General features: G+C 42.7%; 1 protein-coding gene across 1 annotated transcript; it reads right to left on the reverse strand.

Annotated features, from left to right (window-relative positions):
* Window positions 1-869: 869 nt before the first annotated feature.
* On the reverse strand, window positions 870-12,257 carry Rbm22 (RNA binding motif protein 22). The gene is made up of 11 exons (XM_003477358.5): window positions 12,104-12,257; window positions 11,622-11,675; window positions 9,737-9,766; window positions 9,005-9,137; window positions 7,276-7,376; window positions 6,966-7,138; window positions 5,625-5,825; window positions 4,328-4,492; window positions 3,264-3,352; window positions 2,937-3,068; window positions 870-1,973 (listed from the first exon to the last, which is right to left on the reverse strand). The coding sequence occupies exons 1-11, from the start codon at window positions 12,155-12,157 to the stop codon at window positions 1,843-1,845; spliced, it is 1,263 nt and encodes a 420-aa protein (XP_003477406.1). The 5' UTR covers window positions 12,158-12,257; the 3' UTR covers window positions 870-1,842.
* Between the last annotated feature and the right edge of the window lie 5,075 nt (window positions 12,258-17,332).

Below are 17,332 nucleotides of genomic sequence, written 5' to 3' on the forward strand. Positions count from 1 at the left end.
CACAGAATGAACAAGTTGAAGAGGGAAAGTTACTCTTCTGAGTGGGTGCTTGCCCATCCCAGAAGTATATGTGTTAGATAAAAATGACATGGCACCGGCTTCAAGAACAAAATGGTTTTATAGATACGTTTTGCCTGTATCTTTTTAAAGTGAGCTGTATAAGGCTTTTTTTCTTTTTTTGAGACAAAGTCTCCAGTCTCCAGGCTTAAACTGTCAATTCTACCTCAGCCTCCTGGCCACTTGCAAATGGGGCACACCTGTAATCTCAGCAGTCTGGAGGCCAAGGAAGATTGCCGCATGTTCAAGGCCAGCCTGAGTTACATAGTGCAGAGCTCAGCCTGGACTAAATGTGAGATTTGAGAGTGTGCTCAAGCCGGGCATGATGGTATACATCTGTAATTCTAGCATTCAGGAGGCTGAGGCAGGAGGATCACTGTTTGAGACCAGCCTGGGCTACATAAATGAGTTCAAGGCCAGCCTGCACTACATAGCAAAACTCTGTCTCAAAAATAAACAGAGTATGTGCACCAGCGAAAGACTTTTTTGGGGGGTACCAGGGACCAAACTCATAACTTGGGCTTGCCAGGCATGCGCTTAAGCTGAGCTAAATCCCTGGCCTGTGAGAGACTTTTAAAGCTATAATTATCCACCACCACATGCCAGGCTCTGTACTAAGTATACTCTGATCTCAGTCTCACAATCAAATTTGAGTACTAAAGATGCTAGAACCTTTTCACCATCATGGAATGATTATGAAAGTCTAAACCAGGATTTTGAAAATTTGCTTATATGTAATTTGTTTCTAACGTCCACTGAGCTGAAATTCAGCTACCAAAAACGAAGAATACAGAGATCTAGAAGCCAACAACTTTTGGAAAACTGACCCGTTTTAATTAAAAACAATACAACACATCAAAGTTCCCTTACATCTACAGTTCAGTTATATCCAAACATTCTAAGACCAAATAGTGCCCTGCCCAGAAGCAGGGGATTACAATGAGACGTTGAAGACACACAAAGGTGAATGCTGAAGATCAGAGTTGCAGCTGTACGTCACAGGTCTTCCATTCAAACATACTCCGAAGCTTTTTTTCTCAGTTTGTTAAAGTGTTTTATAGAAGTTGTTCAAAATAATTTCATCCCAGACACTAGGTTTCTTCAATGATACACAGCTCCATAAGATTTGTATTTCCATCTGATTGATGGGAAAAAAATAATTTTTACTTGTGTCTTTTTTTCTTTTGATGGTGGAAAGAAATAAAACTATCAGATTCCTGTAATAGTTGAGAAAAAAAAATTGGGGCTGTGCTGGGTATTGGTTTCTGCTCGTCTCTCTGAGGGTGTGACTTCAAAAGAGTTAGATCCTTAAATCACACTTATGCCACTACAATGATTAGTACTAATTTTTTTAGATGATAAAAAAGAAAATACCAAATAGTAATAAAAATGGTCAAAAGGTTTTTTACTGCAGGCCTATTTTTGCCCCTCACCAGAAAAGGTACAAAATGAACATATAATTGGGATGGCAACTCTGTTGGATACGCCAGTTGACTCATCTGCTTGTCCCTGTACAAGTCTGAGGGAAATGGACATTGGGTTTCTTAGTAACGTTATAAAGTAGCCAGCTGTGCTCAGCTGTGCTCATGGCAGCTTATTTGAGGTCCAGTGATCCTCTGAATACATTAAGGAAGCATGGCTGTCATTTTCCAACTGCTCACATCTGAACACATTCAGCTACCGTGGAAACTACAAAAGCAGGAAAACTGTATTTATTCCAATATTCATGTACTGGGATTTTAAAGCGCTCTTCCTTCCACAGAGCTCCAGAGTAGTGATAATGTGCTAGGGGCTGCTGTGTTTTCCGGCATGCGCTCCCATCCGCTGAGGATCCTGAGAAGGGTAGTGAATTGGTCCTGGAGCCCTCATAAAAGGAGGGGGTGGTCCCATTGGATGGAACATGTGTGGCCCAAAACCTGTGCATAGGACAGAACACATCTGTTAGGCTTGAAGTTCCCCTAACAGCCTTTCAAACCCAGAGCCTTGCTAAAATCAAAATCATGTACACATCAATTAAAGCTGACATGTCAAGTAATGTCAGACCACTTACTTAGGAATGTCCATCTGTCTATCTGTAGTTATTTCCTGGGTATTGAAATCTTTCCTGTCAGTCCAGAATACTCCATAGGACTCAGCATATCTACCAGACATCATCTGAGCATCTGCTGTGCATTGAATATACCAAATCCTACCAGATGGAATTCACTCAGGACGATGAGGAAGAGATTAGGCCTATGGTAAGACCCTGCCAACATTAACCTCAGTGCTCGATATGAGAATGGAAGGCATCTGGCTCTCTACCAAGGAGAACCGGCTCCCCGGCTGTTCACTGACACACTCTAGGGCAGTGCTGCACAAAGAGGAGATCCCTGAACTATTTATTACTGGCCACTGACAAGACAACAAACTTGGGCCAAAATTAAGTCAATTATGCAACCGCGCACCCTGCTGATTTATCAATTTGTCTTGTAATAAGACTTTCTAATGAAGTAAGTGATTCAGAGATTTATATCCTGGCACAAGCTCTGTATCTTGTTGTAGACAAGTAATTAACACTTTGTGAAATGACATCTGCCCACCATCCATGCTTTGAACAATAGTGCTCTATGGTACTATTAGTTTAGGCTTTAGTTTAGGAAAAGGGACAAACTGATGGCAGATCACTGTAACCCAATACTTGTACCCTGCTTATTCTCATACTTAGCTCTTTAGAAAATCGGTGGTTTTTTTCTCCTTGGGAGGTTGGGGAAAAAATGACATGGCGGGAATCTCAACCTATCAGCTTCACTTGTAGATGTCTACAGGGCAAACACAGGGGACTCAGTTGCTTTAGACCGTATGGTGAACTGTAGGACTTTAAGGAACAACAGGATCCTTACCTGGGGGTGGGGGCGGGGCAATCCCAGGGGGCGGGGGCAGGGCAATGTTCACCACTGCAGGAGGACCGCTTGGGGGCAGGTTGAAGTAGTTGGCAGAGGCTTCCTCTTCTGCTGCTGGAGGAGGTGGAAGAGCTGGAGGAGAGAAAGTAGCACTCAGAAGGAAAGACAACTGGTGATGTCGTTTCTGCCATCTTTAAATCCTCCAAGTAGCGATGGTGAACTCAAGACACAAACAGCCTGCTGTGGCCACGTGCACCACATGTGGGTCTCTTCTAACACAGCCATCAGGACAGACAGCTTCTGAGGTAGCGGGAAGTCTGCACTCACCTCCTGGCAGCCCAGGAACAGGCTCTAGCTTGATCCCGGAGTCTGTGGTTCCATCCTTCTCTTTTTCTTTACCCCTGGCTGCTTGGGACCTGAGAGACACCCACGCATGCAGATATCAACATTTCATTCCACCCTGACTCAAAGCCCTGCTTGTCATATTCCTCCATCAAAAGGGGGAATCCTTTACTCCTTGCCATGAATGCAGAAAGATCTAGGTTTGAAACTTGCTAGGACTATTATAAATACTAGAAGAGGCAACATTTATCTATGTAGCAGGGTTTAGCATGTCAGGAGGACTTCATAAAGGGACCTGATACTATTAATCAGATCCTACCTAGTTCCAAACTAGAAAAAATGCCCCTCTCATTTTCTCGCCAGGTAGTATAGGCTGGCCTTCAACTCACGGTGATCCTCCTGCCTCAGCCTCCCAAGTGCTGGGATCATAGGTGTGCACTACTATGTCTGGCATGTTCCCCCTTTAAACTTTAAATTTAGGGCATTTTGCCTATGCTTCTCTTATGCAATTACCTGTGTCTCACTTATATAATCATAACCTTCAAGCTTAAAAAATAGCTATTCTGTTTCATCATCTCCCCCAGACAACCAACTGAGGGCAGAATCTAGGTCTCATTCCACTGCAAACCCTAAATGCAACTTTTACGCCTGGGCGTTATACTTGGCCTGTAATAGTGGGCTAAAAACATGGATCTTCACAGAGGCACATTATTACAGCAAAACTCTGAATCATGTTCACAGAAATCAAATGCCAGCCAATGTTTTTTACTAAGTAGCCTATGGAGTCAAGCCTGTCTAGCAAGAACTTACTAATCGCCAGAAAATGAGTTTCGTAAAAATCTTAATGAAGATATTTTAAGCCGAGCATGGTGGTACATGCTTGTAATCCCAGCATTCGGGAGACTAAAGTAGGAGGACTGCTGCAAGTTTTAGGCCAGCCTGGGCTACAAAGTGAGTTAAAGGGCAGCCTGACCTGCATAGCAAGACCCTGTCTCAAAAAGACCGGAAAAAAAAAAAAAAAAAAGGTATTTTTAAAGTCTTATTCTTACCTTCCCCATTTCACATTAAGTCTGCGGCCATTGACAATCAACTTATTAAAGGACTTCTCAGCAGCCACTTCTGCAGCTTGCCTTGTGGCAAACTGGATGAAAGCGCACTGCTGCCTCTGTACAACAGTGATCGTCCGGATCTCTCCAAACTGGTAGAAATGGTTTCTGAGGAGACACAGGCAGAGAAAGGTGGGTTTACGACACAGACCTGCCCCAGGGACTGGACGTGGATAATGAACTCTGACCAGTGGTGACAGGACAGATGGGCCCCTAGTGATGTGCCTGACCACTTACAGTACTGCCCTCCATATCATGCCCTGATGTGCTGCTGCTGACAGAGCCGGGAGAATAAGCACTCGTCTCAGGAGTGTTCCCACGGAAGATGAGGGCTCTAACAGGTTCCTTAAGGACACTACGCCCTAACACGTAAATGTGGTTTTGGCAAACTAGCTCTTATGACACAGAAACCAAGAATGTTTAAAAATGTTTCAGCTTAGGGGCTGGGGATTTAGCTCAGTGATATAAGCACCTGCCTTGCAAGTGTGTGGTGGTGAGTTCGATCCCCGGTACTGATAAAAAAGGAGAAAGACAAAAAAAAAAAAAAGTTTCAGCTTGAAAAAAAAATCAAAACAGAACAAGAAAGACTAACTTACTCTCTAGTCTGAGGACTCCTGGGGGACATCTATCTCACTTAGATACCGTTTAATGGAGACAGTCTACCAAAGGCAGAGTATAAACTTACAGGGCTTTTTTTCAGTCTTTGGAAGAGGCAATTCCATGCCTATCTGCCCAGATGTTTCATCTAGTCAAGCATAATACAAGCCAAAAATAATACAAACTTAGCACATATCAACCTGTTTTTAAAAGCCAACAGTTTGGGCTAAGGGTGTAGCTCAGTGGCACAAGCATCTGCCTAGCAAGTGCAAAGTCCTGAGTTTGATTTCCAATACCAAAAAAAAAAAAAAAAAAAAAAAAAGCCAACAGTTTAAACTACGAGTTTTAGAATCACAAAGCTGCCCCTCCTCTACATACTTAATCATACTTGGTTATAGGCCAGTCTTCAGAGTCTCGTTGGCTATTAGTTCCCCTGTAAGCATTACCATATGGGTATGCACTCCTTGTGAACATTACTTCTCTGGCATCAGAAAGGCCAATTCTATGAACATTTGAGTCAGCAGGATAATAACTACAGAGGAGCTGAAGAAACATGTACTTTATGTAAATTATCATGCTTGCCTTTATTTTTGCAAATGAATTATTTCAAAAGCAAAAAGTTCTTAAAATTACACTCACAAACCTGAGGTCTGTCTCAGTGATGGTATCTCCTAGACCACCAACATACAGCGTGGTGATAGTCTTATCCTCGGGGGGGTCTAGACGAGGCATTGTGGAAGCTCGCTTTAGAAGCTTATCTGCTACAGGGTCATTGATTCCATAATACCGGTCTTTAATGTTCTGATCAGCAAGGGGATCATCTGGATCTGTAGGCTTCTCATGTCTATGAAGGAAGAACGCATACAGATGAAACAAAGGGGGAAATGTTATCTGCCAACAGAAGCTATATAGTAAAATCCCAAATATGCATCCGGAAATGTTCTTTAAATTGGAAACCATGCCATACCAAAACATAATTACCAAAAATAGAGCTAATACCAAGGGACTGATTGTATCACAGAATTCTCACCTCCTAGAATCCATTTATATGGCCATTAATGGCTGCAACTTCACTCATAAAGAAATACTTCTGGCATGATCCACCCCTAAACAAAAGGTTATTCCTGAATCAATGCTTTTTTAGAGTTAGGTTCTCACTATGTAGTTCAGGCTGGCTTTGGACTTACTACGATCTTCCTGCTTCAGCCTTCTATGTGGTAGAGTTACAGGTGTGTGCTACCACCCCCTAACGAGCCATTTAAAAAAAAAACTTTTTTGAGACAAGGTCTCACTATGTAGCTTAGACTGAGTTTGAAATCATGGTGACCTTCCAAGTGCTGGGATTACAGGCATACACCACCATGCCCAGTTATTTAGACCCCACCCTAAAAAAAGCATATATTATTTTTTTGTGGAGTGGGGTTCCCCAAGCCAGGTTAAGAATTCCTAACTCAGATGCCTGGCAGTCTTAACTGAAACACAGTCTTCAGAGTCTGTGTTTAGAATCTTTAGAGCCAGGCCTGTAATCCCAGCATGCAGGAGGTTAAGATAGGTGGATCTCCATGAGTTCTATGCCAGCCTGAGATACACAGTGAGTTCAAGGTCAGCCTGAAATACACAGCAAGACTCTGTCTCAAAAAAACCATTAAAAGAAAAAAAAGTTTGCTCTTATTCTGACTTTGAGTACATACTGAGAATCAAGCTATTTACAGGACACTTTGAGCTGACTTTTCAGACAGAAATTTTTAGGATCAGCCACTTATCTTACCTGGCATAGCAATTTAGTTTTCTCTGACATAGTCATAAGTAAAAACTTCAATTTAATCAAGCTATTATAAAGTTACCAGTCCTAAGACATGAAACATTATGCTAACGGCAAAAGCCCTGGATTATAAGTCACAAATAGTTATAGCTAGCATGTTCCATTTTTTATGCAACTAATCATATTCAAAAGCCAATACTGAAACTGTGGCCCAGCGCTTGCCTGTACGGACATTCCTCTCCTCTCTTACACTCTCCTTTCACCCAGAACGAACAAATGTGGGGCCGATTCCTTTTGTAGTAGGGTGTGGTCCGGGCCAGTTTAAGCAGCATGTCACTGGTGGACGTGGCTTTCCCCAGCATGCCAACTGGCCGTGTTCCATCAGAGTTAGAAATCTACATGGGATAACAAATTTATAGTCAGTTCATCAGGATTGTCAAATACACAAAGACATGGATCTCAAGGACCCAGATCTCAATCCCCAGCACCTCAAGCATAACACAAAACAAAACCAAACCACCTGCTAGCATACCTCTCTCTCCATATTCTGTGTATAGTACTCTTTATTGACATCTGATTTTGGCATGTCATCTTTAAAAGACAGTCCTGCATCTCGAACCTGGATGGGCAGGCCTATTGCAAAGAAATCGATGAAAATCTCAGATGTACACATATGAAGACACATCCACAACTAGATACACGCACAGAATACAGCAGCACCCTTTCTTTCTCTGTTCTACTTGGTACCTGAGATGTTATTACATCATTATTCAAACTCTTCAGTACTATCAGCACAATACTGCTACATAGCATTCTAAGAAATTACACAAATTACTGGGCTATTGTGAAATCTCATGAAGGGCACTGTTTTTTAGAGACAGAGTCTTGCTATGTAGTCCAACTATTGTGGCAATCTTCCTGCTTCAGCTTCCAGAGTGCAGGGATTAAAGGTATATGCTATCACATCCTTTGAACACAGGTTTTAGAAAACCTTTTAAATGAAAAACACTGTGTTGCTGGGCGTGGTGGCACACTCCTGTAATCCCACCACTCAGGAGGCTGAGGCAGGAGGATAGTTGCAAGTTTGAAATCAAGCTGAGCTGTAAAATGAGCTCAAGGCTGGCCTGAATTAAATAGTGAGACTCTGCCTCAAAAAGACCAAAAAAAAAAAAGAAAGAAAAACACTGAGTTATAGTCAAAATAATGTAGCTAGCATCTACTATAACACAATTTAAAATAAACATAAAACTTTATTTCTAAGTTGGTCCTAGAGAACTTATGGCTAGTCAAAGTCACATAAAGATCACTGTACACTAGGACCAGAATTCTTCTAACATATAAATAATAACAGTCTGATCAGTAGAGTAACTTTAGCAAGTTAAATGAAATGAAAAAGGAAAGTGTATATTGTTATTATATAGAAATTTTTGTTGCTAACTTACTTTTCTCAAAAAGAGAGAGAGAAAGTTAAAAAAAAAATTCCAAAATACATTTTGGTCCTAACAAAACATTTGAAATGGCGATACACACCTATAATTCTAGCACAAGAGAGGCTGGGGCAGGAGGATTGCTGTGGTTCTAAGGTCAGCCTTAGCTACACGTGAGTTGAATATCAGCCAAAACTACATAGTGGCACCCTGTCTCAAAAATCCAAACCAAACCAAAACAATAACAACAACAAAAAAACAACACAGCTGAAACAAAACCCAATGTATGGGGCCTGGGGATTTAGCTCAGTGGCGTAAGTGCCTGCCTGGCAAGCGCTAGGTCATGAGTTTGATCCCTGGTACCAAAACAAAACCAAAGAAAACATAATACAAACAAACAAAAAACCCAATAAATAATTAGTCTATGAGTTTCTGGTTGGGACTGTGGAGGAAAAAAAAAGTTTAGATCAAGAATAAAGGGGGCTGGAGATTTAGCTCAGCGGCATAAGCGCCTGCCTTGCAAGCAGGCAGTCGTGAGTTCAATCCCCGGTACCGATAAAAAGGAAAAAGACAAAAAAAAAAAAAAAAAAAAAAAAAGCACAAGGCCAAGAAATTACTTATCATAGGATAAATGCCTTTTACCTCACCTTGACTACAGAGGAAGAGGCTAGGTGTGGTTGTTTCCCAACTGTTCCCTAAGTTCCTACTGTTGTTCAAGATGCTTTTAGAGTGGCCTAGGTCTAATTACGATTGTTTTCCTGGCAGTGGAATCAGAAGCAGAGACGGAAGTGGGCACTAGTACGCCTTCAGATCTATTAGACATGGCAGACGTACCATACTCTAGGTCTAAGAGGCAGGTCTGACAGACATTCTTCAATTTACTGCAGGTTTGGCACACTTCAGTCTTCTTGAAGCGCATGCGGACCCCAGGACACCAGCGAAACACTGTGAATGGCCTGGCACAGATCTGAACACAAGACAGATGTGTTAATGTTCTGACCTGGATAATCAAACCAGGCGGTCTAGTAATAGTAGGATATTTAAGAAACAATTCCTTAATCTAGGGTTTAGAAGAGCCCTTAGGAATCACCTAGTCTAAATGCCATCTGATGTTTCAACCCAGTAATTGAAAAACTTGCACAGTACAAAAGTGAAAATATTTACAAAGTTAAAGTTTTTCCAGTCTACGGGTAAGCACATTAATAATCAGATCCTCGCTCATCTCTTAAGATGGGCGAGTGGGGAACATCAAATAATTCTTTGAGACATGAGAGCTATGACCTTGTCCTCAGCTAAAATGCTCACATGCATGATGACACATCACTTTGTACAGGAACAAATCTTCAAGGTCAATTCATGGACCCTGGGTTATTAAGTATTAGCTTCTGCATTAGAGGGGTCATTTTCTTATTTCCTATGATAGTTACCAGTCAACAAATACATCAGTGATGAAAGGTGTACAGCATTGATTTTTATTGGAGGCTCTCAAAGTTCAGTAAGTTGAAGGCTAGTTTGCTAAAGAAAAGGGGTAGGGGAGTAATCATAACTTCTTAGTAAACTACTTACCTTGCATTCTTTCCCATACTTTTCTTTGGTCTGAAGGAGAAAAAATAAAAAAAGAACTACAATTACACAAAGACAAAGACCCAGATGTTTATGCTTCCCTTAAATACAACTCAAAAAATGTGCCTGGGAATCCTCGGCACCCTAATTAGTGAAAACAAAACTAAGGAGTTAAGGATGGGCTATGAGATACTCTCTTCTTTTTGACAGGGTCTTCCTCTGTAATTCAGGCTGGTCTTGAATTCTCTATGTAGCCCAGGCTGGCTTTGAATTCACAGCAATCCTTCTGCCTCAGCCTTCTAAGTGCTAGGATTACAGGTGTGCACCATCACACCTGGTGATACATTCTTTTTTTATATATATATTTTACTACATGTTTGCAATGCATACTGAATACATTCATCATAGAAAGCCATATATATATATATATATATATATATATATATATCTCAATATCACACCTTAGTCCTTTTTATTTCTAGGAGATACAATCTAACATATCATGAATTTCAGTCTCTCAAGAGTCAATACCAGGTAAGTGTCCTTCTTGAGCCACAGGTCTTAGCTTCACTGTTCACTCCCAAGAGCTAAAATTTTTTCCACAATTGCCAAATCAAGAAGGATGCAGCCATGGTCAGTTCCTTTACAAAGTTTGGTCAGGTAGTAAATACTCTAGACTCATTCTGTGCTCAAATCTTGTATCCAGCAAACATTCTGTTCCCATCAGCTGTTCAAACATCTTAAACATACCAGCATACCAACATCTCTGAAGCTGATAATAATAGTAAGACTCTAACCAATTACTGTTAACTATTATTTTACCCTTATTATCCACAGCTGCATTAGACAGAAATTAACATGCAGTCAGAGAGGGATTGGGCCCTTAAGGAAGTCAGAACAAAAGATGAAGACATCAGAATTGTGGTTGGAAGCAAACCTGAAGAGAGCCAGGCCTCAAGATACAGACAAAATGGCTAGGCCTGCAAGCTTTTCTAGAGGTAAACAGCAACTTGAAATTACACTGTAATTAGCACCACCTTATGAGCCCAGAAAGGAATCAAGACACATAGATGGGTGACCAGAACATCTGAACCCATCCCTTTCCACAAATCCATCTCTTCTTTCCATAGTCCCTTGCTATGTGACTCGTTTCCCTACTGCATCAATTACTAGTGAAGTGACTATACATGCAGTCTACTAGGTTGACTGCAGTTTGACACATGTAGTGATTTCGCTGTATAAATTACCCTGATGAAGAGCTTGTGTGGCTACTCACTTGGGACCCTTCCTGGAAACCCAGGAGCTATTCTTCTCTTTATTTCCGATATAACTCTCTAAACTTCCTCCTTTGGTTTGCAACTTCATTCCTTGACATTGTAAGACCATCTGACCATGTAACACACTTCTGACATCTAACAGGTTGGCAGTATTTTCTCCTTGCATTGTTATTATAAGGATTAGAGGCACTTTATACTACAGACTATAAGGTGCAGTGGTTGAAAGGTCCATGATTAGGAGTCTGGAACCAGTCAAATCCTGGTTTTCCTCATTTGCTGAGGTCCCTGGAGTCAGAATATCTGAATTTAAATCCTAGCCTCACTCGTTCCTTGAGATAAGGAAATAAACTCTCTCATCCTCTGGTCAACAGACCTACCTCCCAAGTAGACTGTCAACAAACGTCAGCTGTTAGTATTCTTACAATATGAGATTATTCCTGAATTTCTAAAGCTAGAATAAGCATGGCAGTCCTTTGTAAATCGTTCCACTGTTTAGGTTAGTAAGAGTATCATTTCTTCTGTGGCTAAGAGAAACGCTTAACAGCACCTGCATGTCACCCACAATATTGACAGAACATGAACAATGACTCCTGGTACATGCGAACACTCACCATTCGGATATATGGGTTTTCGCCAAGACATGTCTGGCATAGAATCGGGAAATCCTGGTGAAAATGGGAAATCCAGTTGAGGACCACGCTCCGAAGACCCACACAACCCACTCAAACTCATGGGGATAGTGGCGGGGCGCGCGAGTAGGGAACAAGGTAGAGCAGGGATCCGAGGTCCTGCACAGGCCGGGTCGCGGGAGGGGGCGCTGTCTGCACTTCCGGCATGCGGTGTGCGTGAGGGTGGGGAATCGGCTGTAAAAGGTTGGTGGGGACAGGGATGGGCAACAGACTGGACCCTGGCTAAGCCCCTCTCTCCGAGCCGCAGGAAGGCTGCCCCCCTGCTTCCTGCTCCCGCCAAGGTAGGCCGCAGCGCCGGTTCCTTCCTGGAGTTCCCTCGGCCATGCCATAGCCCTGGTGCAGCCCGCTCGCAGAAGGCTCGGCTTTGCTGCTTCCTGCCGTCCTCCTCCAGCGGGCACACTCACCGCATCCTCCCAGTTCTGCCTGTTGTAGGTGTTGGAACCCAGAGAGGTCGCCATTTTGAGAGCGTCGGCGGGGCAGCAGTAGCCTCTGAGCAGTGAGAGAGGACCGCCACAATCCCGTCAGTCTCCGGGGCGGTGCGCAGCCTGTTGATGACGTCTTATTTACACGCCAAGAACCGCCCCCTGGGCGGGGCCTTGAGAGTTACAAGTTTACTGCTTTTGGAAGTTCTGAGATAATATTGGGGTGCTGGCTTACTGCCACTTCACTTCCTTGGAGTTAGTGTGGTACTTAGGATGAAGAGCAGCTAGTGCAGATGATTTATTTAAAAATTGGGAGAAAAGAAAGGGACAAGTAATGAATGAGGAGCTGGGACTGGGGTTAAACCGCGCTAGCCACCACTGAGCTCTTATTATGCAGAACACTGGGCGACGTCTTGCAGTGCCAGCCTCATTTGATTCTCACAATAGCTCTCTGTAGAGTTGCCAGAGTTAGCAAATACAGAATGTCGAGTTAAATCGTATTCCAGAAAAATGAGTCGTTTTTTTTTCCTGTATAAATGTGTTTGGGATATATTTCATTTTATTAATTTTTGAAACGGTGTCTCGCTATGTAGCCCAGACTGGCTTTGAATTCATTATGTTGTAGCTAGGCGGGCCTCACTGTGGCAGCAATCCTCCTGCTTCTGCCTCCGAGTGCTGGGATTAAAGGCGTGTGCCACCATGCCAGGCTATGGGACATATATTACTTTAAAATAGCATTTGGAGCTGGGCATGGTATCACATGCCTATAATCCCAGCACTGTGGCTGGCAGCCCACTGTGTCTTGTGTGAAAGAGTGCCAAAGAAAGGTCTGCACCGTGGAGATCCGAAGAATCCACTCAAAGGTCGAAAGTGTGGAGCACATTGAAGTGTCCTGTGGGAGTCGGTACCCAGGAGGCTAAAGGATCCATGCTGAAAACTGGGAGCTGACCACCAACGTAAAGGTGAAGATTGGAGCGCCTCCAGAGAAACAAGCTTTCTTTCTTCGTTTCCCTTTTATTCCATTCCAATAGGAGCCTGTTGGTTGGTGCAAATCACACTATGGGTGGGTCTTTTATTTTGAGTAAGTCCCTTCAGACACACTTAGAGCCACATACTCTATTGTTACCATATACTTTAGGATGGGGCTGAAGAATTTTTCTGAAGTATTTGTGGATACCCTTAGTTTGTAGCTGTACCCTATACCTGAGCAGTAGAGGCAAGGCTCCTTCTGGGCCCTTCCCTTACCCAGCCCCAGCTACTGGTCACCACCAGCTTCTTGCTAGTGGTGGACAGATGGAGAGGTTCTTGTTCTAATTCAGTAGCAGTCTTCAGTAGGTGGTGTGCGCCTACTGAAGTATTGACTCCTTTTTTAGCATTCTCACTCCTCTTCCCTCTGACTTGTATCTATGGCTGTCTTGGAGAGAGAGTTGCTGCCCTTTCTTCGGCAACAGGGTTTAATAGTGTTGGTGTAGATTTGTAGACTTATGACTGAATCTTGTCCTTTTCTTGGGGAGAGGTCTTCCTTACCTGGTGTCAGGTGTGTGGGTTTTTATCTGGAAAGGTGTGGTTTTCTGGCCTCTTTCTGTGGAGTAGGTCTTTCCCTAGGAAGGAAATGGCCTGAGTAATGGGGCAAAGTTTTATAATTTTCTTGAGTGCATTCTTCCTGCCTCCCTCCTAACCAAGGTAGGCTCTATAGAATCCCCACCCTGGCTGTCTTTCTCACCAACACCCAGTGGACATTTTAGAAAACCCAGGAGTATACACAAAGCTATGTCTTCATGTCTTGGGCTTCCAGAGTTTTATTTGATCATATTGGCCCTTAATAATTCTTTAATGTTTTAGTTGATGTTCTCTGACCTACTTGTAGTAGCCCACATTTCTTCTTGGTGTCTGTGAAACAGACTGTGTGTCTTCCTACTCCTGACAGGTATCTGTCCATCCTTGAAGTTCAGACTATCTGACTGTCCTGCTGCATCAGGTCTCCAAAAGATCTAAGAACACTGATGATTTTTGTGATCTGCTCACCTTTGGTTTTTGTTTCATAGACACCCACATTGTAGGCAGAAGCTTCTGCAGAACTTCATTCAACCTTTCTTACTTTGTTTGCTCCTAGCTACATCCCAGCCCTTAAATTTTTGTTTTTTATTATTATTTCGAGACAGGGTTTCACTAAGTCCCAAAGTTGCCTGGGATTGGCTGGAATTTGCATTCCTCTTGCCTTCGCTTTGCAGAGTGATGGAATTGGGGGTATAAAACGAGTCATAACCATGCTCATTTTACTTAGTTTAAGCAGAATGTTTCTGTCAATTCTGCAAGTGGAAGGTATCACTTGAGAATTGAGACCTTAAAAAACAAGTACAATGAAGGTGAGTCATTGTTATTTCGGAAGTGCCACTATTCCCTATGAAAGCATCAGAGCTAGAAGTATATGTTGGGGTAGTGGAGGCTGATATCTTAGTTACTTTCTCATTGCTGAGACTAAATACCCAGCACCTACAAATTAAAGGAGGAAAGGTTTATTTTAGCTCACAGTGTGTAGAGGTTTCAGTCCACAGTCAGCTGGGTCCAAGGTAGGATGGGGTGGCAGAGGAGGATCACAGAGGAGAAATGGTCCATGGCATGGCAGGAAGGAAGCGGCAAGCCTCCTTCTTTCGCTTTTTATTCCACCAGGCTCCAAGTCTATTGTTGGTGCCACACACCCTGAGGGTGGGACTTCCTTCTTCAGTGAACCTGTCACTCACATCCAGAACCATGCTAACCAACCAATGAAATATTCCCGTATTACCTTATGGTCCCTCAACTCCCAGAAGCCCCACCTATGCGTGAGGCTTTTGGTGACATCTAGATACAAGCCATAACAGCTGGGGAAGTAGTTTAGCTAGAGTACTTGCGTAGCTTGGGAGAGGCCCTGCGTTCAGTCTCAGTACTGAGGGAAAAACAAACAACACTCCCATTATTTATTCTAGATTGCTTAATGTTACTTTCACTTAACACTTAAAGTTGTTACTCTGTGTAGGTAATGCAGAATGTGAAACATACTTCTTTATATTATTAATGTCCCTGAGTAGCAGAAGATAAAGAAAGAGAACTTAAAGTACTGAAGGACAAGGATACCTTTTGAGAAATGTATCATTAGGCAGTTTTGTCATTGTGCAAACATCATAGAGTGTACCTACACCAATAAGGCTACCACCTAACTAGGTGATATAGTCTTATGGAACCCTGTCATATATTCAATTATTATTTACTGTAATTGTCACATGTGGTCCATGACTGGATTGCAATTCAGCAAGCAATTTATGTCTGTGTTTTGGAGTTTGCTCTAACTTGATCTTTGAATACAGTGTAGGGGAAACATGATAGAGGGGCCGAAATGTAGATCTCAGGGCATTTGCAGTAGTAAAAGAGCTATCCATCTACAAAATCCCACTGAGCAAGGAAGAGAGAGACTCCAGCTGCACAGCGGGACAGCATTGTGGATTAAGATCACATTTAGATAGAAGTAGAAAGTACTCATGGTGATGTAGAGAGGAGAAAGGGTATTCTAGAAGAAAAAAGATAATGAGAAAACAGGGTCGGGGGTTTAGCTCAGCAGAATAAGTGCCTGCTTGGCAAACTTGAGGTTGTGAGTTAGATCCCTGGCAAAACAAAAAACAAAAAAACCCCACAAATCAGGAAGAAAATATTTCTGACAAAAGAAAGAAAAGTATGTTATCTATTATAAATGATAAAAGATCAATAGCCACTAAAACCAAATGAGCTGTCAAGTCAGGACAAGACACGGAGAAGCCTTTACTGCATATCAGAAAGCGAAAAAAGAGCCAATCTGACTATAAGACATTCTAGAAAAGGTAAAACTATGTTGACAACAAAAATATCAGTGGTTGTCAGGGTTTGGGATCTGGAAGGGATACTCAGGCATAGAAGAGAAGATTTTTGGGGCAGTGAAACTACTCAGTATGAAACTGTAATAGTGGATATAATCATCTCCACATTGGTTAAACCAAGCTCTATCCCATGTAATGATATGCACAGAACTGATTAAGCAATTTCCTTCTTCCATGATTGGCTCTAAGCAATACAAATAAGGCTAGCTGAGGTGCTGGTATGTAATCCCTGAAGCCAGCCAATAGCTTCCTGTTTCCTTGTATGGTGTTCCCTATAAGTGATTGAGTACAGCAGATGGCAGAGCCACATAGCTCCAGGAATGTCAACTGGGTTTGAGTTTCAAGACAAGACGCTATGACTTCCTAGGGCACAACAGTTTACTTATCAAAAACTGAAGCAACAGCATCCTAAATCATTCAAATGCTACCCCAGTTGAGTTGTGAAGATTGATCTTTCTGCATACCCTTCTCCCTGCATTTTGCAGAAGTGCTGTCTCTCCACCGGGCCAGCTCAGCTCGCATTGCTCCTGTAATTCCTGTCATTGTCACCGCCACTCATCCTCAAACCATTCCCTTCTTCATGAGATAATAAATCCTGGGTGAGGCCTTGGATCAGGGCTTTTGTTCTGTGTATTCTTATCTGGACTGGACTCAGGACTCCTTGGCTGCCTGTCACTTTGAATGTCTTAGTGTCTTCTTGCTGTGAGCTGCATTACAGGTGGGTAGATTGGAATTAACTTGCTGGGATTCCAGTAACATTTCAATGGGATTACAATTATAAACTTCCTGGACCATGAGGAGGACAGGAAAAGGGATTAAAGTATTTGGATTGTAATATTATAAGGAATTACAATTGAGATTATAATAGGGGAGTGTGTTTGAGGTAAGGCAGCTGACCTGGCATAGGATCAGGGAGAGCCACAGGAAAGCAGCATGGAGCACAGCTCTGTGCAGTGTGAGCTGTGAATCTCTGGGAAACTTTGAAGGCAAAGGTGCAGCCTTCTGTCAAGGCTGAGGAGCCTTGCTAGGGTGACTCAGGACTAGCAGGGAGGCCAGCATGGCAGGCTGGTGTAAGCATAGGGGTAGTGGATGGATTTGGGGTAGGAGAGGTTCAGGGGAGACTCGGGTCGTATAGGGCCTTACATGATTTTTTTTTTCTTTTGAGACAGGTCGTACTATGGAGCTCAGGCTGGCCTTGCAATCACTGTGTAGGTCAACCTGGCCTCAAACTTATGATAGTTCTCCTGCCTCAGGCTCCTAAATGGGAGGATTACAGGTGTGTGCCACCCTGTGTGGTTTTTTTACATTATTGTAAAAACTTCTT

This window comes from Cavia porcellus, unplaced genomic scaffold, assembly GCF_034190915.1.
Source record: "Cavia porcellus strain 051 isolate PalLab524CR breed Dunkin Hartley unplaced genomic scaffold, mCavPor4.1 scaffold_21, whole genome shotgun sequence".
Lineage (NCBI taxonomy): Eukaryota > Metazoa > Chordata > Mammalia > Rodentia > Caviidae > Cavia > Cavia porcellus.

Excerpts from the sequence above, each read along its gene's own strand:
- Rbm22 (XM_003477358.5), bottom strand. The coding sequence starts at position 12,157 with ATGGCGACCTCTCTGGGTTCCAACACCTACAACAGGCAGAACTGGGAG. Across the intron at positions 4,493-5,624 it reads ATCACTGAGACAGACCTCAG|AAACCATTTCTACCAGTTTG; the intron begins GTTTGTGAGTGT and ends GTGTCTCCTCAG. Across the intron at positions 1,974-2,936 it reads TGCCCCGCCCCCACCCCCAG|GTTTTGGGCCACACATGTTC; the intron begins GTAAGGATCCTG and ends TCCTATGCACAG.